Source organism: Urocampus carinirostris, chromosome 2, assembly GCF_059441175.1.
Source record: "Urocampus carinirostris isolate Australia breed hairy pipefish chromosome 2, RoL_Ucar_1.0, whole genome shotgun sequence".
NCBI classification, from domain to species: Eukaryota; Metazoa; Chordata; class Actinopteri; order Syngnathiformes; family Syngnathidae; genus Urocampus; species Urocampus carinirostris.
The window spans coordinates 49,097,196-49,118,609 of record NC_142350.1 but is presented as its reverse complement, the minus strand read 5'-3'; the positions used below and the strand labels follow the sequence as shown (position 1 = coordinate 49,118,609).

General features: G+C 39.3%; 2 protein-coding genes and 1 long non-coding RNA gene across 4 annotated transcripts in view; 1 reads left to right on the top strand and 2 right to left on the bottom strand.

Moving 5' to 3' along the window:
• LOC148372256 (uncharacterized) overlaps positions 1-21,414 on the top strand; it is a 27,626-nt gene extending 6,212 nt beyond the window's left edge. The window contains exons 2-5 of one of the 2 annotated variants that reach the window (XR_015849530.1): positions 19,746-19,792; positions 19,866-20,085; positions 20,180-20,271; positions 21,262-21,414. This is a non-coding gene — a long non-coding RNA (uncharacterized LOC148372256). Of the gene's footprint in view, positions 1-5,744; positions 6,387-19,745; positions 19,793-19,865; positions 20,086-20,179; positions 20,272-21,261 lie in introns of those variants that run through there. The other variant, XR_015849529.1, reaches the window with a different exon arrangement.
• nat14 (N-acetyltransferase 14 (GCN5-related, putative)) lies at positions 2,132-6,879 on the bottom strand. Its single transcript, XM_088326903.1, has 4 exons — positions 6,738-6,879; positions 5,758-5,899; positions 5,372-5,677; positions 2,132-3,779 (listed from the first exon to the last, which is right to left on the bottom strand). The coding sequence occupies exons 2-4, from the start codon at positions 5,836-5,838 to the stop codon at positions 3,339-3,341; spliced, it is 828 nt and encodes a 275-aa protein (XP_088183029.1). The 5' UTR covers positions 5,839-5,899; positions 6,738-6,879; the 3' UTR covers positions 2,132-3,338.
• znf628 (zinc finger protein 628) lies at positions 8,128-20,671 on the bottom strand. The gene is made up of 9 exons (XM_088326902.1): positions 20,619-20,671; positions 19,734-20,213; positions 18,740-18,812; positions 16,751-17,671; positions 14,767-14,937; positions 13,184-13,508; positions 12,247-12,401; positions 11,693-11,935; positions 8,128-10,324 (listed from the first exon to the last, which is right to left on the bottom strand). The coding sequence occupies exons 2-9, from the start codon at positions 20,078-20,080 to the stop codon at positions 8,582-8,584; spliced, it is 3,978 nt and encodes a 1,325-aa protein (XP_088183028.1). The 5' UTR covers positions 20,081-20,213; positions 20,619-20,671; the 3' UTR covers positions 8,128-8,581.

Below are 21,414 nucleotides of genomic sequence, written 5' to 3'. Positions count from 1 at the left end.
AGACAGATAGCGCCCTCTTAGATAAAATACTGCCTGCTCATATTGCCCCTGTTGTGTTGCAATTCTGACAAGCTCAATGCCAAAGCAGCGCTGATATATGGATTGGTTCCTTCGAGTATATAAAGGACATAGTCTCAACTAAAGTTAACAGTCAAGGTGTCACAGCAATAGACCCCGCTTTAACAATACGTCGCTAAGGAATCCTTTATATGGGAACTTAGTAAATATTGTACAGGTATGTTCACTGTTGAAACACTTTGTGATAAAAACCCACACAACAAACTGTAAATACTCAAAAACACAGTAGGTGTGGCCGGAGTTTTGCACACATAGCACGCTACCCTATCTCACTGTGCTGAATAGAAATACCTTTTCGTTTACAGTTTTTAGTGAAAAAAAAGAACTCTTCTTGTAACTTGTTTTGAAACCATTATTTATGAAAAATTGAAGGTCAAAATGAACCTCAAAGATCTTAAGTTACTTTGGGAGGGAGACAAGTTTAAAGTGGAATGTATGTTAATATGAGACACAGGCTCTGATATTATTATTATTTCATATATTTTATCAAATCATCTAACGTCACACATTGAAGTAACATGTGCTGAAAATCTAGGTTTTGTCTGGTTTCTTGGCTTTGCTGAATCTTGTTTTAAAATATATGATATAGCTCTGCTCTACATGAATCCAATTTTCTGGGTTGGTTTTACAAAACGATCCAATTTTGATGGGTTTTCCTGAACCAACTGTGTGTGTGTGTGTTTTTATAACACAACCCTTTTGTTTAGGTTGTTATAAAGCACTGGTGGGTAGAATACAGCCCTCGCTGTTTAATAATCCAGACAGCCAAACACAGACAGTGAAAATATCATGTTAATATATATACAGTATAATGGTAAATAAAGTACTACTATAACACGACAACAGTCGCAGGGCACACAGAGACAGACAATTCGCTCGCTCATTCAGACCTAGGGACAATTTGGACTGGCCGATTTACCTCACATGCATGTTTTTGGAATGTGGGAGGAAACCGAGGAAACACACAGGAGTATTTGACGCATTTATTTATCAATATATTTACTCATTTTCATGCAAGATTTTTTTTTTCTGAGATCGCCGTGTTGCATTTTTCAAATTATATCATCAAATATGAAAGTAAAATAAAAGTAAAATATTTCTTTGCTTTATTCTGAGTGTTTTAGAACAAATTTGACTAAATGGTCAATTTATAAACAAATATTAAATGAAATATAACATTCATGAAGATGGCTTCATGTATGTTATATTTGTCTGCATGTAAATTTATTCATGAATACATATTAGAAAAATAGGATATAATTTATCTTCATGCATTCTTGAGGTATATGTTCATAACTGAATATCGGCATTTTTTTCCTGTCCTCTGGCCCTCTGTCGATTTTTTTTTTAACCCAACATGGCTCACGACACCAACGGTTTGACCTCTGTTATAAACAAACAGGATAAATATTATTTTTTCTTGCCTACCTGTGGTGTTTTTATTACAATTTTGCAAGACTTTGTTGGGAAGCCTAAATAAGTAGTATTCCTAGCCTATGTAATGCGAAGTGTTAGGGTTTAATTACTGTCTGTAAGAGAGAAAAAATGTGCACACTTAAGTGTTCCAGTAGTACGTGCAAGAGTTTAACACGTCCCCCCTCACATTAGCATCGTACAAACATCCCGTCTATGCTGCGGTCTGGGAGATTGATGTAACACTCTCTAGTTGACACCATCTGAGGTTAGTCTAGTCGCGAGGTATTTTGGCAACGAGAGCTACTGGACGCGGGTGTTCAAACGTAGGGAGGTTTGTTTAGCCATAGGTCTCTGTGTGACATTAATATTGGGTTGATGATCTGAAACCTTTAAGAGTTGTAATATGCAAAAATTCAGAAATCAGGTAGGGGGAAATACTTTCTCACAGCACTGTACGTCAGGAGAACGGCTCAATTTAGGAACTCAGAAAATTGCAGGGCATGGGTTTGGTTTGTAAGTAAATAACCATGCCAACGAGAACAATTTAAAAACAGAGAGAGAAATTAGCTTTTTGGTGATTATGAAAATGTGTAAATATACATGTACCATTTTTAAGAAACAAAAACTCTTGAGAAACTTTCTTTCACAAGTTGCATTTTTATCTGTCAAGAGAAATTAAGAGAAGGATAAATTCTCAGTGGTACAGGTTCAATTACATTTTTGAATGTTTCGAGTATGTCTTGAAAATAAATGGAATTGATGAATTTGTAAATTTTAAGGTTTGCTTAATCATGAAATCAAGGGACGGATGTTAAGAGTGATGATTATTAAAAGCTTTTGAACAATTGGCTAGATGGATGAATTCTTAACCACTTAATTGTAGTTACGCACAACCTACAAATATTTTGAAAAATGGCACCAACTATGAATGTAATTAGTTAATTTTTTCCGAACTGCGTTCTTTTTTACCTTGCAAACTTACTTGAAGCAAAGCTTTGTTGGTTTTATTTTCAAATGAATATAAAAATTGCGTAAATAAATGAAAATACTATATATATATATATATATATATATATATATATATATATATATATATATATAAAATTCTATTTTAATTTATATTTTTAATTTTAAAAAAGCCTATTCATTTTTTTCATATTTTAATTTAATGTTTCATAGTTTAAAATATTTTATTTTAGTTTATGTACACATTTAAAAAAATGATTCAAATCAATGTCATTGAAAATTAATTTTAGATGCTTTGCCTGAAAGAACTATGACTAAACCCAATACTGTAAAACTCAAGTTCAATATTGTTTGGTTTAATAGTGTTTGAATTAAATGATTTGATAGATTTTTGCAATTATTATTTTTAATTTTACTTTTTCCCCCTAAAATTAAATTGGATATTTGTATTTATGATTGGATAAATTATTAGTATATTCATTGAGTTAGTTCAAATTGTAATTGTTCAAAAAAAATTGCAATTTTGATTTTGGGCCTCTAGGTTTAGGCCATTTGGAAAAATGAATGTTCGTGTTTTTATCTAATTGAAAAAAAAAACTTTCAATAGAAGATAGACAACAGGAAAAACAAATCTTGAAATCATAACATTTCAGGGGATGCAATAAATATGTGCAGAAATACTTAAATGCTGTTACATGAAGCAGTAATGACACGAACGTTTCGTAAGATGAAACATTCAGTCTGTGTCTCCTAAAGTCACTCTGGTGTGGACGCTCCACGATTCACTGGTCCCTTAACTCCCAGAGTCGTACGGGCACCACTTTCTGTGGTGTGTCTTGGGAAAGTAGAGCCTGGAGGCGCCCATTCCTCTCCACAACTTACAAGTCTTTATAAAACACCTTAGTGAGCGGATATCCCAAGAAGCCCTTCTCTGGATTCTCCCTCTCTCCGTCCTCATCTTCGTCCTCGGCCCCCTCCCCGGGCTGCAGGTAACCCAGTTTCCTGAAGAAGACCTCGCCCACTTTGGATGGGTACGGCACATGGGCGTAAACCCGGAAGGCGCCCGTTTCTCTTTCCCTGTGCTCCAGGCTGTGCACCAAAAGGCGGCCCAGGCCTTCCCTGCGGTACCAGCTGCCTGTCACCAGCCGGCACAACCTCCTGATGCCGACCCGTTTTTCGCTCTCTCGGAAAAGGCAGCCCAGGATATCGCCCTCGCTTTCTGCCACCCAAACAAGCCCCGCGGCTTGCTCTCTCTCCGGCGTGATGGTCTCCTTTGATGAGACCTTGTCTTTCTGATTGGAGCCGATGCTGCGTCTAGGCTACAAAAAAAAAGAACAATAGTTTGTTTGACTAATGCTAATGTCAAGTCATGTTTATTTGTGACACCCTTAATCACAAGAGTCTCAAAGGGCGGCACAGACCACAGATTATTGCAAACTTTCAAAGTATTATGACACCATCCCCTGATCTAAAACCTACATGAGGGAAAGGAAAAACTCAAAACCTCAACATGAAGTAAGTGAAGAAGATGACCAGGCTGCAACGGATGTTGCAATAACAAATACTACAGATATTGTCAACGTGAAATATAGGTCATTCATAAACTATAGAATAGAAGTGTGTTTTAAGCCTAGATTTAAACATTTCCACAGAGTTTGCAGATAGAATTTCAGGGGGCAGAGCATTCCACAACGCCGGAGCCCGGATGGAGAACACTTTCGAACCTGCGGTTCTCTTCTTGGCTCTTGGGATCACTGATACCTAATGCTGAATTTGATATTTTATCTCTAAGAAAGTCTCGTATTTTTCGGATTACAAGTAGCTGGGTTTTTTTCAGTTTATCCAGGGGTGCGACTTATACTTTGGTGAGACACATTGGATGAGGTATATTATTTCACATGTTATTTTCACACTAAAGCACAAGAGGGCACTCTAGGCCTACGCTGATAATTTCAACATTGCCGATGTGCTGAAAACATCTAGTATCTTATTTTTGGGGGACATGTAACAGAACAGTAAAGCACAAAGCAGTTGCACCTTGTATATAAATCACTTTTGAGCAGGTTGAAAATATTTACTTTGGTGAAATGACACTGCCTTTTTTTTACCAATTGACGAACACGTAAACGAGTTGCTTTTATTGCGATTAACCAGTGATTCAAAGCGGTGATCTTCCAAATATCACATGTATTGAAAACTGTTATGTGCTCTACCAGGAAAAGGGTTCCTGTACATCCTTGAAAAGCCTTAAAAGGCATTGAATTCAATATTCTAAGGATAAGGACTTAATGGGCATTAAAATGTCTTAAATTCCATTTTCGAAAGTCTTAAAAATGTGAACAAAGATTTGTATTTGTTTATTGTTTTTACTTGCAAAACATTTAAAATATTGTAATATGAGTAAAATACTACCTGAAGTGATCAACATTAATTGTAGTGTAAATAACACTGCAAAAACTAAATTAACTCATTTTAAGTATTATTTTCCTCAATTAAAAGCAAAAAAGTAAATATAAACTAAAAAAAAGGAAAAATAGTATATAAAATAAGCTAAACAATTAACGTCTGAAATATCAATGTAAAAAAATAATTCTTGTTTTACTGCCAGATGTTTTTGCTTGTTTAAGTAGTATTTTTTTTCAATTTTAGTTGGAAAAAAAGGGTAAATATTAAGTAAAATAAGAAAAATATTAAAATCGTGCAAAATTATTAGTAGTTGAAATATGAATGTAAAAAAAAAAATCTTGATCCACTGGCAGATATTTTTGGTGATTTTAAATATTATTTTCGTATGTTAATAGAAGAGCAAGAATAATATAGCGTATAAAAAATGAGCAAACTATCATCTGCCAGTACAACAAGAAATTGTTTTTGGAGTTTTATATTTAAATAATGAGTGTAGGTAACCAACCTTCCTGGTCACAGCTTTCCTGCCACTTATCCTAGAGTAAGGATTCTGGAGGATCTCATCATGCATCCCCCTGAAGCTGCTGCCCACGTAGTCCCAAGAGGGGCGGCTGCAGCCCAGAACCCCCGTGGAGCGCGGCATCGTTATTTTCAGGTAGACGATAAGCAGGAAGACTGGAATTGCCAGAGCCAGGATAAACGAGTGAATAAGGCAGCGCAAGGCAGATGAAAAGACCGCCAGGATAAAGAGGCAGAGAGGGCGAGTTAGGATGTGCAGGATGAGGCGGTTTTCCATTCCCTTGCAGCCTTCCTGAAAAATATCACAGCAGTTAAGACAATAATAAACCTAAAAAAACAGGTTTATTCTCTGATTTCAGGAGTAGTCGAAACCTTAATGAGAGCTTTGACCGTCTCCACATCATCTTCTCTCATCCTCCTCAGCACCACTTGGTCCAGGTCCACTCTCACCATGATGACTTGGATTTCGTGTTTCACTTACTTTAACAAAACATCCGAAACTATAATCTTCACTCTAGTGAAAAAGGGGAGAAGAAGAAATTCAGGTAAAAATGTCTCACTCATTAAATTGCATATACTGAACGGTAGATCCCAGAGATATGGCGTCCCTGCCTTATAAACGTTTTTGCTTTACAATGTGGAGTGAGATGTTTTTACAGCCCTTTTCTGCTATATACACCACAAAACAAATATTTAAATGCTGGTCTGCTTTTGGTTCGAATCAAAGCATTAATACAGATATGCTATTGGCTGAGTAACCTCCCACAATAAGCTTTTCTTTCTTCATTCATATACAAATCTCATGTGCTTCAAAAAGATTTTGCGAGCCCGTGTGCCAAAGTTTGTATTGATGATAAAGTAAAGGAATAAGCAAAAAAATTGACGACCATGGAAACAAAGTTCACGGTTATCAATAAATATGAAGACATTGGAATTTCAGGCGCTTAAGGCAACATCTTCTAAGGCATGACAATATTTCCAAGGTGAAGTTTTAAAATCAGATTTGATTTTAATCCACTCTTTCTTCCCCCTCTGCATCCATCCATTACTCTGCTCGACCAGCTCATGTCACGTCACTAAGGTAAATACAATTTCAGTATTCTTTTGGAATAACGGATTCGTGTTGGTACACGTGGGTCTGCTGTAATGCACTTGACTGTGGATATCAATAAATTGCAAACGAAATTCGTTGTGCATAATTTATTACTGCAACTTCTGTACCTAGAAGCTTCTCTGAAATAAAAATAACGAGCTATTTGGTTGCACTATCCTCATTGCCTATTTATAGTGACGTCTGCACACTACGTGGTTATTTCTATGGTGGAATCTCGCTCGTCCTAAACCCAACTTACCCTTTTCACGCGCGACTCAAAATACGTTTTCAAACAATAAAGATTTCATTTTCGAAAATCCGCTCAGTGTTGCATTGTTTGCTTGAAAGACCGCAGCAGACAGCTCGTAGACGTGCTATTCTCGACGCGAGCTCCGTACGTCTACATTTAATGGAGCGTCCACTACAGGGGGGAGTTCGCCTTTCGCGTACGTACTTTACGTACTGCGTGGGCTTCGCGTGAAGGTAACGCAAAACGGCGTTAAAATACACGGGAAAGCTTAAAAAAAAACAACAACTTTGTATTCATCCCGCTCCTAAAATCTAATTAATATATTTTTATGTATTCTATTAAACTAAGTGTATCAATTAAAATATACTCTTAAAATGTCTTAATCCGATGCTTGGTTTGAATTTCCATCCACGCTCCAAAATTCAATATTACGCCCTTTTTGGCCTAGAGAGGGATGGGCGCCACCAGGCTGTACTTGCCCAAGACACACCACAGGAATTCGGTGCCCCTACGACCCTAGTGGTCAAGGGAACCCAACTCATCACCCAATTTCTCGAGATACTAAAAGATCTACTAGTTGTCCTAATTTTTTTGGGCCACTGCTTCTGGCTTGTTTCATCTGTAAATTTCTACCACACTGCCCAAAATCAGCCCACGTGTAATCACAGAAATGAACCAACGCACATGCAAAATCTCGCAAGATTTAGGTACAATATTGATCTAAGCTCTTTTCTAAACGAGTAAAGAAAAATAAGTTTTTAACGCATAATTGTGTAGACCCTGAGTGACTAAAATGTAGAAAAGTCATACTAAAGAAAATAGTATTTTTACTCTAAAATGGTACTATTTATCTGGACTCAATGGATTATTTAAATGAGTGCAAATGTCCACAAAGTCCAAAAAATTTAAATAACGCAATTCTTTTTTCTTTTTTAATTTAAAAATATTTTTTTCTCTCTAAAGAAAATAACTAACACAAAATATGAGATAAGGAACTACCATACTCAGTCAATTACTCACTATAAAAACGTTTAAGTGGAGTCTCAGACATTCTTTTGCACTCTGTTACCACTTCTGCAAGTCTTAACTGTCAAGGGATAATGCTCATGTCCAAACAGCAGTGACATCATCAAATTGTCTCCTAAATAAACAGCATCTTTAAGAGCAGGGCAAAAATGGTATCTTAAATCAAAATTCTATTTACTGAATACCACCGTATTCAAATTATAACAAAAAGCACCATAAAAAGCAAAGGTATGTTTATGAAAATCCTTTTTACTTAAGATGGGCATAAAATATTAAGTCAAATGAACGTATTTGGAGAAAAAATAGCATAAAATCTAAAAATATTATATGGGTAGACAAGTAAACAAATGCAAAAGAAGCACAAGCATAACAATTTAAGTTAATGAAGACATTTTTATTAACCTACTATTAACATTGTGAACAAATCGACAATTTCCATATATTAAAACAAAAGATTAACAGTCCATTGCGAGAATGACTGCCTTAGACAATTTTATTGCAACTAATACTAACAATAGTTCTCATGCCCAGCCTATGTCAATGTATAACATTTCTAACATGGGGCACCTTGGCATAACACATTTCATCTCACTGCTTGAGATTGAAAATAAAGTGCTAGTAAAGTGAGGCGATGGGTCTATTTGAGTCATGTTCAGCCCAATTTATACAGAACATACACACCTCAATAGTTTGGGATATTTGATAACATTTTAAGATGTCTCTCATAACACACATGGTTCATATTAGGTCCATTGTGCCCGTTTGCCCCAAGTTTGCGTGAGCTATGTATTTTAGTCACCACTTTCAATTGCACGCCTTCCTGACGTCTACATCTCTGTGTCTTCACCACAGTTTTCTTTGGAATCCTTTTCTTTCTCCTTTTCATTCCCACCCTCCAATTTCCCCTCGCTGCTTTCTGAAAGGTCCGCTTGGACGACCCTCTCCATCCGGTCCTCCATGAGGTTACTCGTGCTCACCTCAATGATGACGATTTCATCTCCCCCTTCCAGTTGGAATATCCCCCCGGGGCCGGGCGCGCTACCGCAGTCTTGGCCGTCCTCTCCCATCACGGCGCCCTCCCGTTCTATCAAAGCTATCATCTGCACGCCCTCTTCGCTTTCTCGCTCCATCTTGCCATCCTCGCCAACTTCGAACACGACGCCCTGACTTTGGAGAGCGGATGCGCAGGAAAGCGGTAATCCCTCGTTGTGTTCTTGAGTGAAACCCGCTTGGGATTGATCCTGTTCTTCAGCGTGGAAATGAAACACGAAAGAGCTTCCTTCCTCTCCTGGTTGACTCTCACCTGCCTTCTCGCTACCCCACTCCTGTAGAAGCGACATCATTTTATCCCCTGCTTTGTCCTTGACTCCTTGTGCACTCGCTTCAAATTGCAACACAAGTGGCTTTCCCTCCCTCTCTTCTTGGGATGAGGCTTCCCGGTCTTCAAACTGTAACACGTATGACTCGCTTCCGTCATTCAGCCCCTCCTTCATCTGTCCGTCATTCTCAAAACACAAAACAAACTGTTTCTCTGTTAGCGTCGAATTTACTTGGGTTAATTCCGTGCTACTGGTTGCAGTTGAAACGCTGGTTTGTGTGGATTCTTGGGTAAGCACGGCAGATGAAACAATAGGAGTTGACGGCGAAAGTGGGACGTTAGATGCGACTGACAGGCTGTGTGGAGATGAACCCGAATTGGTGGTTGTGGTGGTGCTTTCTGTGTTAAAGCTAGTTACAGTTGCACATAAGGTGGTTTCAGTGGCTTTTTGAAGAGCAGTTTTTGGTTTTCGTCCACGTCTCCCCCTTGCAGTCCGGTTGCTCTTCCCTAAAATAGGCCTCCGTAATAAAGAGTTCTCAGGGATGGAGCTGCCATCCTTATTATTGTTGGTTAGGAAAATCTGCTGGTGTTGTGGTGATACTGTGGGAAACTGGGTTCGGTTATTTAATGTCTGCAGGGTCTGAAACATGGGCATGCTCACCGGCTCAGGAGTGGCCGGACCCTGGTTGGATGTGGGCACCAGGATTAAACTTGGCTGAGAGCCGTTAGTTGAGCAACACTGTAGAACGTAAAAATTCTGCGGTTGTGATGGAGGAGGCGGTGGTGGTGGTGGTGGTGGTGGTGGTGGCGGCGGAGGTGGCGTTGGAGGTTTGGGGCCTGATAAAGGGATGAGCTGCAAGCCGCTGGTTGTCTGAATCATGAAATAGTTCTGAGAAGTGTTAACGGGGATGTTGAGGGCCGGCTCGGACACGATCAAGCTCCCGTTGTCCCCTGACGACTCGAGCGTAATGGGGTTGAAGAGCGTGGTGGTGGTGGTGACTCCTCCCAGGCTGGCTTTGACTGACACGCCATCAGACGAGGGTGGCGGGAGGCCCCCATTAGCCCCACCATGAGTCCGGATGTGCCTCTGCAAGTACGAATGCATGATGAACTCTTTGGAGCAATGCGGGCACTTGAAGTCTTTCTGTGGGGAATGCGTGCGCCGGTGCAGCTGCAGGTTGGAGGAGTGCGTGAAGCATTTGTTGCAGTGGGAGCAACGGAAGGGTCTCTCGCCGGAGTGGGTGCGTTCGTGCTGCGGGGACGGAATGGAAAATGAGAGTCATGTAGCCAAATTATATATTAAAAAAAAAGACTATAACAATGTGGTACAATGCATTTTACATATTAATAATGTTTCAATTTGGGTCATTCTGACTGTTTATTTTTTCTGTAAAAATACTTTATCCCCTCCAATAATCTCAAAATTTTGACAAAAAAAATTAAATATCCACTTATTTTCCTGATTCGTCTTTCTGCGGTTTTCAGGTAAAGATGACACAGAAAATTCTAAACTATTCACTTATTGTGTTAGAATATTGTCACTGTAATAGAAAACAACTTATTTTGTTTTCAGTAGAGTTTAAAAAAAAACTATTCCTGCTAAAAAAAATGATTCAAAATGGATTAATTTCGATTAATATTAACAGATTTAGAAAAAAAATATTGAATGGTTTATCAAAGACTTAGATAAAGGGGAGGTTTTGACAATTAAAAAACAAAAAAACCTTTTTGTTTATTTTCACTTGAATCTGACAAAATATTTAACATGAATAAATATTTTTGTCAGACAAAAATAAATCGCACTAAATAATGTAACACTTTTTCCTAGATATCTTTCAAAAGCTGTTGCAATACAATAAAAATAGATGTTTCCTAATTTGGGCAGGGCAGCCGCTAACCAATTGTTTGCTTTTTATGTTTATTACTAACAAACAAATAAGCTCAGAAGGGTGCTGAAGAATTTATTAAGCACCTAATGCTAGCATCGCTAACCGCTAATGTTGTCATTAAATCGTTGTAAAAATATTCATTTGAATCATTAACAAAACTCAATATATATTGAATGATGTGTTCAAAATTAAAGAACATTCATGAAATATTGTTTACCTCGCTTAGTGCCTTAGGCATATTTTCCTGTCATTTACTTTATTTTCCCAATACAGTAAGTAATAATAAAAAAAAAACATATTTTTGGAAGTAAATAAATTATGAGTAGCTGGAAAATCAGTTTTATAAATCAATCTACATTTGGGGTTGGATAAAATAAAACACATGCATATCCAGACATTTATAAATACCAAAGCAACTTCAATTATTTGGGGCGGCATTAGCTCAGGAGGTAGAGCGCTCGTCTTGGGATCAAGAGATCGCATTCCCGGCTCCTCCGTGTTATATGTCGAAGTGCCCTTGGGCAAGACACTGAATGCCTAATGCTCCCAATATGCAGGTCGGCGCCTTGCATGGCTGAATGGCCGCTATTGGTGTGTGAGTGTGTGTGTGAATGGGTAAGTGTGAAGCACATTGTAAAGCGCTTTGGGAGGTCTTCATTGACTTGAAAAGCGCTATATAAATGCAAACCATTTACCATTTCACTACAGAACGAGATGATAGTCGCACCAACCTGTTTGAGGTTGGACGTCTGCGAGAAGGACTTGGAGCAGACTGTGCAGACGTGGGGCCGCAGCCCCGAGTGCATCTGGCTGTGCCTGCGCAAGCAGCTGGTGTTCTTGAAGGACTTGCCGCACTCCTTGCACACATAGGGCCTCTCGCCCGTGTGCTGCCGCAAGTGGTACTGGTAATGCGAGCTCCACTTGAACGTCAGAGCGCAGTGGGGACACTGGAAGGCCCGCACACCTGTGTGAACCTGAGAAACGCAGGAGATTGTAGGTATTAAAGTGACAGTGTGTAATAATTCACCACTAGCGGTTGTTGTATCTTAGAATGGAGTTGAAGCTTGTGCATTTGAAGAGGACACTACGAAAGCCCAAAGAATACATTTTTGCAACATGCGGAAGCCTATTCCCATTTTTTCACCCGAAGGGCTAACATGACTGGCTAGAGAAGGAAACGGTAGAGAAAAAAAGCACCGGATGCCTAAATTACTGGAATTGACGAGCAACATGGGCAGAGGGCTCAGCTGTGGATAGCACGTATTTTGCGACTGGGTTTGCTTACCCGTTGGTGGATGGAGAGGAGCGATGACCTCTTGAAACTCTTCCCACACTCGGTGCAGCGGTAGGGTCTCTCCCCAGTGTGATCCCTCATGTGGTACTTGAGCCCTGATGAACCTTTGAAGGCTTTCCCGCACTCTGAACAGCGATATGGCCGCTCTGAATGAAAGAAGAGAAATATTGGGCCGATATTTGGAACACCTGAGTCGAAATTGGATGCACGTTTTAACTGGTTTAAGCACGTTTATTCCAGATTCAGATAGTCCTAGTACATAAATTCCCTGCACCATCACAAAACGACTGCAAAATAATTTTTTTTCCCTCAATATTGAAATGAAATGCACAAAAATATTCCTCAATTATTTTTACTTCAAGTTTCTGACTTTAAAACACAGTACCAATTACACACTCTAAAAACTAATTTTGTTAAGAAAAAGGACCGACAGATTACTTGGACTAATTTAATCCAACGTTTTGGGTTGTTGTGTACAAATTAACCCAATTTAGTTAGTTTTTTTTTAAACAAAATGGCCCTTTTTTTACAACACAACCACATTTTTAGGTTGTTTAATCGAAATTGATGTAACAACCTATCCTTTGGCTGGTATATTTTTTCTTTTTAAAAGGAAAATCAAACAATTTTGAGTTGGGTTTATGTTATAACAACTCAAGAGATTGGATCAAATCAACCCAAATAATGGATTGAACCCAGCTTGACCTAAATTTTAATTATATGACACAATTGTTGTAGTGAAATTGATATTCGTTTCAGCCACTTTTGCTAATACCAATGAAATTCCCATCCCCAGTTCTTGTTTAATGTATTCCTCGTGCTGGTGTTTTTGAGTTTTTTCTTGCCCTCGTGTAGGTTTCAGATCAATGGGATGATATAACAGTGTTTTTTTAAGGAGCTTATAAATGTATATGACGACTTTTATTACCTCCTGCGCTGGTGTTTTTGCATGCGGCGCCCTTTTTGGGGTTTTTAACCATCTTGGCAGGCAGTTCCTCATGTTCTTGGCTCATGGCGATGACAGCGGCATGGATCTCCCGCTTTCCTTCCTGCTGCTTATCAGGAGAGGAGGGCAGCGGAAGAGACAAGGAGAGGGAAGGAGGGCACACGATCTCAGCTTCGGCCTCGGCCAGCAGACGTTGCTCGGGTGTGTGCGAGTGCTGGTGGGTAAGGAGCGACGACAACAGGGGGAAAGATCGGTCGCAGGCAGAGCAGCTGAACTGGGAACGTGACTGGGACGAGACCGTGTGCATCTGCGTGCGAGACCGAGTACATATTATTTCAGGAATCAATTACAGTTGATCCCCAGGTTACAGCGTCCCTAGCTTATGATATTTTCACATTACGATGTGAATTATTAGGCTTCTTTAGCCCAATGTTGCAGCACCCCACCATAGGAAATCTAATTATTTTGCGTGCCGAAACTTACAACATTCAAACTTTGCCGATTTTGTGCGCATGACTGTGTGAGTTATCTACCTTATAAATTTCTAAGACAGGGGTCTCCAGGTAGCCCCCTAAGACCACCTGAGTTGTCCGCAGACTGGTTCTGAAATATCATCTGTCATTGTGAATTGCCAGAAAATGTGATTCTATTTGGCATTATTTTAGTAGTTTATTGGTCCTATTTTAATCTCTAATAATGAGATACATTGTTGCCCTCTCTAACAAATATGGCTCCAACCCGTTGATGATCGGGAACATTATCAATAGGGGAGCAATTAAAGCAACTCTCTAAGTCTTCTAAGGACCGAGTATAAGTTTCAAAATCCGTTTTCATATCAATCCGCTGTCACCTCCCTCTTCCGCATCCCACACTAACTACACTGTACCACCTCGGGTCACGTCACACCAAACAAATATCAAATGGCATCTTTTATTTACATGCACATTTATTTATAATGTTATATACACATGTAGTACTTACTATATACTATTTTGTCATTTGGACAGAATTCTAAATATTTTTCACCAGCAGCCACCATCTCCTGGAATGTGTCATCATTGCAGACTCTGTCAACTCATTTATGTGCGTACAAGATTGGGTTGGTGTTTAGACTATACTTTAAGTCGGTCGCTTCTTACTTTCACCATTTTTACGCGAGTAACAAATACGAAAGAAAAACTGTAGGGACGATTATGATGTCACTCTTCACTCTCTCCCCATTCTTCCTACCATATGTGTTTCACCCCAAACAGCTTTTCTAAAAATAATACAAAAACATATAGACGGGGTGAAAAGTAACGCATAAGGGCTTTTTGAGCTCAGTTGGGCATTGTAAAACCTTCATAGACAAAATATTTGACTTTCAAACTTTTTTTAAGGAAACCCCAAACAATGCTTTAATGTATTTATCCGGGGTACCGAGGGTTCGGAAGGCATGGGCTAATTTCATAGGTTTCTATCCGCCGCCATACAACAATTTCACCTACGGTCCCCACCTCAGAACGGATGAATGTCGTATCCCGGGGATCTACTGTATTGGAGAGCCACACATAGTTTATACTCACCAGTGACACGTGTCTATTGAGGCCTCCGCTGGTCTTGAAAGACTTATTGCAGTAGCCGCATGACAGCCCGGCCCACGTGGTGGGAGCTTCTGGCTCAACAGTTTTGGAACTCTGAATCACTTTGCTGAAGCTCTGTAGAAGGTCAAACTGAGCTTGGGTGGTGTCCACACTCTTGGGAAGCAAACAAAGGCATACATTTCATTAGGCTATATTAGTTTACTTTCTGTGTGAACTATGTTTTATGCTTGACAGGGAATACACATATCTGGCACCCTATAAGTTGGAAGGACTTTTACTATGAGGATGCAGTTTATTGTTTGGTTTCTGTTCCATGAAGACCTTTAATTCTACAAATTTGTCACAAGTATGGCCACTGTTCTTTTATATGTTCTTATTTGATGTGGTCTTGTTAATAATTACATGACAGACCCGAATTTAGAGTTGCATGGCAGTATGACATCCTATAGATGAGTCAAAAACTCACTGATACTAAATACCAAAATATTATTGTTGCTACATTAATTCCCCCACTCAGAAAAAAAATCAAATGAAAAGAAAAAGGCATTTCTCAAAAGTATTTTTTTATTCTCATATTTTTACATTTTCTACTTCCTCAATTTAACATGACAACAAGAAGGCCAAGCAACTACAGTACTGTACCTTGAAAGAGGACTAGGTATTGAGTACCTGGTACCAGTACCCATTTATATTTGTAAAAAAAAATAATAATTCCCCAAAAGAATAACAACTAAAAATATATTTCCCTATTGGCAGATACCCATCTATGTCTTTCTCTATTTAGAACATTTTATCGTAATATATCTTTGATTTGTCTTTCTTGTATAGAAGAAAACAAAAATATTTGAAATGAGCAAATTGTCTAATACAGTGGGACCTCGCTACTTCGTGGTTCCACGTTCGCGGGTTCAGAGCTTCGCGGGTCTAAAGAATAATGATAAAAATAAAATAATTCAAAAAAAAAACCAAAACATTTTTAAAGCATTTTTGAAGGGGCGTCGATACTTCGTGGTTCCACGTTCTTGGGTTCAGGGCTTCGCAGGTCTAAAGAATAATAATAATATAATAAAATAATTTAATAAAAGAAAATTAAGCATTTTTGAAGGGGCGTCGCTACTTCGTGGTTTCACGTTCGCGGGTTCAGAGCTTTGCAAGTCTAAAAAAAAAATAATAATAAAAAAAAATAATTAAAAAAATAAAATAAAATAAGCATTTTTGAAGGGGCGTCGCTACTTCGCGGATTTTCACTTTTCGCGGGTGATTTTGGTCCCCATTAACCGCGATAACGAGGGATTACTGTATTTCTTGTTATCCAGATACTGAATTACAGTTGCATGATTTTCCCACTCAGAAAAAGTATTTTTACTCACCCATACAGATTTCTTATATTTATCCATAAAAATCTTACACCATTGGCAAATATTCATTTCAAGGTTTCCCTTAATTTAGTCAATTTACACATGTTTTTCTAGTGCTATATTTCTAGTTACTGTAATTTCCATACTACACGGCGCATCTGACTATAAGGCGCATTAAATTAAGTCTACAGTAAGAGTAGGGTTTGAATGAAAATAAACGTATTTCAGAGAACATGAATATTAGGAAATCAGTTCTCACAACTACAACAAATATATGTTTTCGTATGTTGTCAGAGTGTGTAGAAGAATTTAGTTGTAAGTATACATTTTCGATTTTATTTACTATTTTGGGGTATATAAGGCACACTGGATTATACGACGCACTTTCGAATTTCTGTCAAAGTTTTGTTTTTTGGGTGCGACTTATAGTTCTAAAAGTACGGAATAGGAAAAATAGCATTTGAAATCAATTCAAATCATATTAGACAGATTTTTAGCCAAAATAATGAACATCATTTCTCAAAATCAAAAAATGGTAAAATGAGAAAAAAAGCATTACTTAGGGAGCAGTAAACTTTACCTATCTAATCAAAGTTTTTATCACTTACCGAATGGTTTCCATTAGCTGGGTCAGTAAGTCCAAGTAGCACCTCTGCCGTGTGTCCCTCAGCTGCTGCTGTGGTCTCAACCACCTCCTCAAAGTCCGTGAGCAAATGGCCCGTCCCTACCAATCCGTCCCCTACCTCCACCACTGCTGCTCCCTGCCCAGGCACCGCTTCTCCCAAAGAACCGTGTTCCTTAATATGAATAGATTGGTGTTCCTCCAGCTCGGTCCTCGTGGCGAAAGTTTGGCTGCAGCTTCCACAACTGTATAGCAACAAACTGGCTCCAGTGTCCATACTCAGATGAACCTCCGTCCCGATGGCCCGGGACGCATTGGCGCTCTCCTCAGAAGGAGTAAGACTTAGCATGTTTGCATCCTGCGAGGACGACGAAGCCGACAAGAAGACTTCCTCCATCCCGTCGCTCCCTTCCTGGCTCACATACCCAACCATGGCCGTCAGCATGGACGTAGCTACTTCCTCCGAGCCCACCACCACAACCTCCACCAGGCTGCGTCCTCGCCCTCCTTCGTCTTTGGTTTTGCTCCCTTTGCCTACTTTGCCCGGGCTGGTGTGCGAGTTCTTGTGGAGCGCCAGGTTAGACGAGTGCGTGAAGCTGCGTCCGCATTCCCCGCACACGTAGGGCCTTTCGCCCGTGTGTATCCGCATGTGCTGCCTCAGGTTGGTGGACTGAGTGAAGGACTTGTTGCACACGTTGCAGGTGTACGGTTTCAGACCTAAGTGCACGTTCTTGTGTCGCCGTAGACTGCTAGAGTTCTTGAAGGCTTTAGGGCAAGTGTCACACGGGTACGGGCACTCGCCTGTGTGCTGGCGGAGGTGATACTGATAATGGGAGCTCCATTTAAAAGTCAAGGGGCAATAAGGGCACAGGAATGTTCTCACTCCTGTGTGGACACTCTGATGCACCTATTGATCAAGAAAATGTGTTAGACACTCTTTGTTACAAAAACCAAGCCAAGGGCCGGATTTATTTTTTGAAAAGAGAAGAAGCTGATAATGATAGTTGCTGATGCTAGTTGATAATGGTGTATTTGTTGAGCGAAGAACCCATAAAGCAATGCTAGTCAATACTAAAGCCAACAGTTAACTGCTAAACCTAAATATGCTGACGAAATAAAAAAAAAAAAGACTTAGCATGAGAAAAACGATTTATTTCTCATTATTTTTCAATGTTTTAATTGCGATTGCAATGCTAGATGCCAATGCCAGTTGCTAATGCTAATACAGCAACTGGCAGCTTGTGTGATGTCAGTTGCTCAAGCAGAGCTAGTTGCTAATGTCTTGCTAGTCACTGTTAGCAACCCTGAAAGCATTACAGATAACCACTAACGCTAGGTAATTTCTCACTACCTAAAGTAGATATTTTTGTGGTAGATTGCATGTATTCATTTTAAGATTTCTATAAACCTTTTTTTTTAATTGGGTAGATTGATGCTAGAAGCTGCCTCAGTGATGTGAGAAGCTATTTCAGGCACCATCAGTAGCCTATAGTTTCTATATAAAAAAAAAAGAATAATGATATATATATATATATATATATATATGTATATATATATATATATATATGTATATGACTGGCTGGCAACCAGTTCAGGGTGTCCCCTGCCCACTGCCTGAAGATAGCTGGGATGGGCTCCAGCTCCCCCGCGACCCTACTGAGGATAAGTGGTGTGGATAATGGATGTATATATATATATATACACATGATACATAAAATATTAATTCAACAAAAATATTTCAAATTGAATTGGATTGAGATACAATAAAGTTGTAAAAAAAGCTATTGACTATAAGCAACACTTAGTTCAAATAGAAGTAACGTACAATCGCAAAAATCGCAACGATTCCTGCTGTATGATTCAATTAATGTATCAAGATCATCTCAGGGGATTGGGGTTTTACTTGTGTGTTTTAGACCTACAAAAAAACAACAAAATTGTAACAAACTAAAATACAGTAGGTATTACTCATCACCTGGAGAAGGGATGAGCGCTTGAAGGCTTTGCCACAATCTTGACACTTGTAAGGCTTCTCTCCAGAGTGAGACCTGCAAAAACAAAACACATTTTAAACAAACACCAAGGCAGCTACATGTATCGATAAATACACTTTCTACAGCAGTTAATCTGCTGCATAACCACCCATATTAATTCCTGCAACGTAGGAACCACATATGTACTATAGCATAACACAAGGAATTGGCTTACGTACTTGTGCACATCATTTTTATGCCGCAAAGCACTGTGGGACACACAGAACTGAGATGAACAATATAGCTAAAACTCAGCTAACTTGCTCAAAAAGAGTCATGCTTATTGATTGATTTCTCCGAGACGTTTCGTTTTATTTTCTGCCACCACAGCGAAATTTGTTACGATGTTTAGTGGTGATAACAGTTGTATCCGACAATACATAGTGTAAGTCTACGCTTTTGGCTAGCCACATGAGCACAGGAGGAATGGGGCCCACTTGTGAACAGGAGCAAAACCAACACAATACTAGATTTTGGTGAGTGACATGAACAAAATTTTCATTTAATCAATGCCAAAAGTAAATTACGGAAACAATGTCCATTTTCGGGATGTCGTCACTCGTGCTTGCCCCAGGTCAAATCGCTCACTAACCGCTTGTATACAGGTTTGTTTGGGGTTTTTTTTTCACGAGAAATATAAACGATTAATTTTGATTGTTCCCATCCCAGGAAACACAAAGCAGTTATCTGATTGGTTGGAATGTAGAGGTATTTTAAAGAGATCCAGAAATTCAATGATGTACACAAAAACCCACAGAACTAATCCATAGAAAAAAATCTGCCATGCACTGAGGAAGCAAAAGTCGAACTGCGCTTTGGCGAGTGAACAAAAATATTTTAAGGCTCAGGACAACATTAAAACCCTTATTCTCCTCCATTTTTGTACTGAGACCTCACAAGACTGTGCAGCTGTATAAATCGTAATAATTTGTGTACCTTTGATGATAGAGTAATGCCGAAGAACCCTTAAAGGCCTTGGGACACAGGTTGCAGCGGTAAGGCCTCTCGTTGTTGTGGCTCCTCTTATGGTGCGTGAGACGGGACGACCACCTGAAGCTCTTGCCACAGTCCAGACACTGGAAGGGATGCTCGGATTGCTGGGCCAACTCCAATGAGGGCTCCATATCCAGAACCACCTCCACCTTGGCGCCCTCCACCAGGTCATCTCTCTCCTGGCCACCCTCACCTGACCCGAGGAGGGACGGAAAAGGAGAAAGGGATGACGAGGACTCTGGCGCCAGGAGCTCCGATTGGACAGTCAAGGTGGCCACGGAATTTGCCATGACAGGTTAGTGTGCTCCTTGGGTGCAGATCAATTCAGAAGCATGTTCAACTCCATCCAACCCATTCTCTGCTGTTGTTGTTTATTTTTGTTGCTATAGTGTTGGAATTCAGTCCCAACACCGGAATCAGCAGCTGGGGATAAGTGAAGACAATAGTGATAATAAAAATCTGATGTCACTGTTCCCTTATGGTAAGAACATCCACTTCAGTTTTTTTTCTCCGCCGTCAGTTCCCATCATGTTATTGCTTTTTAGCAAACAACAACGGACATCAGCCGAACGTCCTGTTTTAACTCCACGCACGAGTTTTTCTTGTAAGAAACAAACATCCAAAAACACATTTTCATCCCTGTTTACAGTGTCAACAGAACAGTCAACGTTTCTCGCTGGCCTGTATTTGGCCTTCGTCTAAGCAGAACAATGTCTGCTTATTGTTCGATATTCACGCACAAAGCGATTGCTACGGAGCATAAGCTGTTCCGTATTTTGAAGTTTGCATTAAATTATATTATTGAGGAAATAAGAATGAGATGCATACCGCAGTGCTAATCCACACAACCTTAACAATAACAGCGCAGACTAACATTCCCCACCCGAGGCCTCCCCTCAAGAACAACGATGCTGATTGGCTCTTTCAGACATATGCTAAGCTTCTTCGATTGGCTAGGTACTTCCTGGGAGAACGTTCTATTGCGGTAATTTTCTCTTGAGATATTTTATTTTTGTTCGAATACAGGAATAAAATGTGGCTTCATATCTTATGAATTAAAAAATTCAAACCACGTTATTTTTCCACGAAAAGGGATTCCGTGTTATTTGGGTTCAGCGCAAACCCTTCTGGGTTATGTAGTTTTTATTACTGTGTTTTGCGGAAATTGATTCGGTCAAAGTGAACTATCTAAAATAAATCACACATTAAATTCTCTCTTCACTCTTCTTCTTCAATTTTTATTTTGATGTAAATATATTACAAGCACCATGTAGTTAGACCAAAAAAGTAACAACAGTCGTTTTCCAATAGTTTTTGGGCGTGCCAATAATTACGTCACCTGATTAGTTTATTTCCACTTGTCATAGCAATCAGTGATATAACCCGGCTGATTACAAACTTAAAGCATTAAAATAATACTTATTATATTGATAAACTTGATGAATTTAAATATTTTTAATGTTTCCAATAGGTTTTACAATAGTCCTCAGATCAATGGTGTCCATCCCAGTCCTCGAGAGTCCCATGTCCTCAATGTTTCTGGAGTTTCTCTGCTTGAAAACAAGTGATTTCAACCACTACGATCGACATGAAGCTCCAGCGAGGCTTGCAAACAAGCTCATGA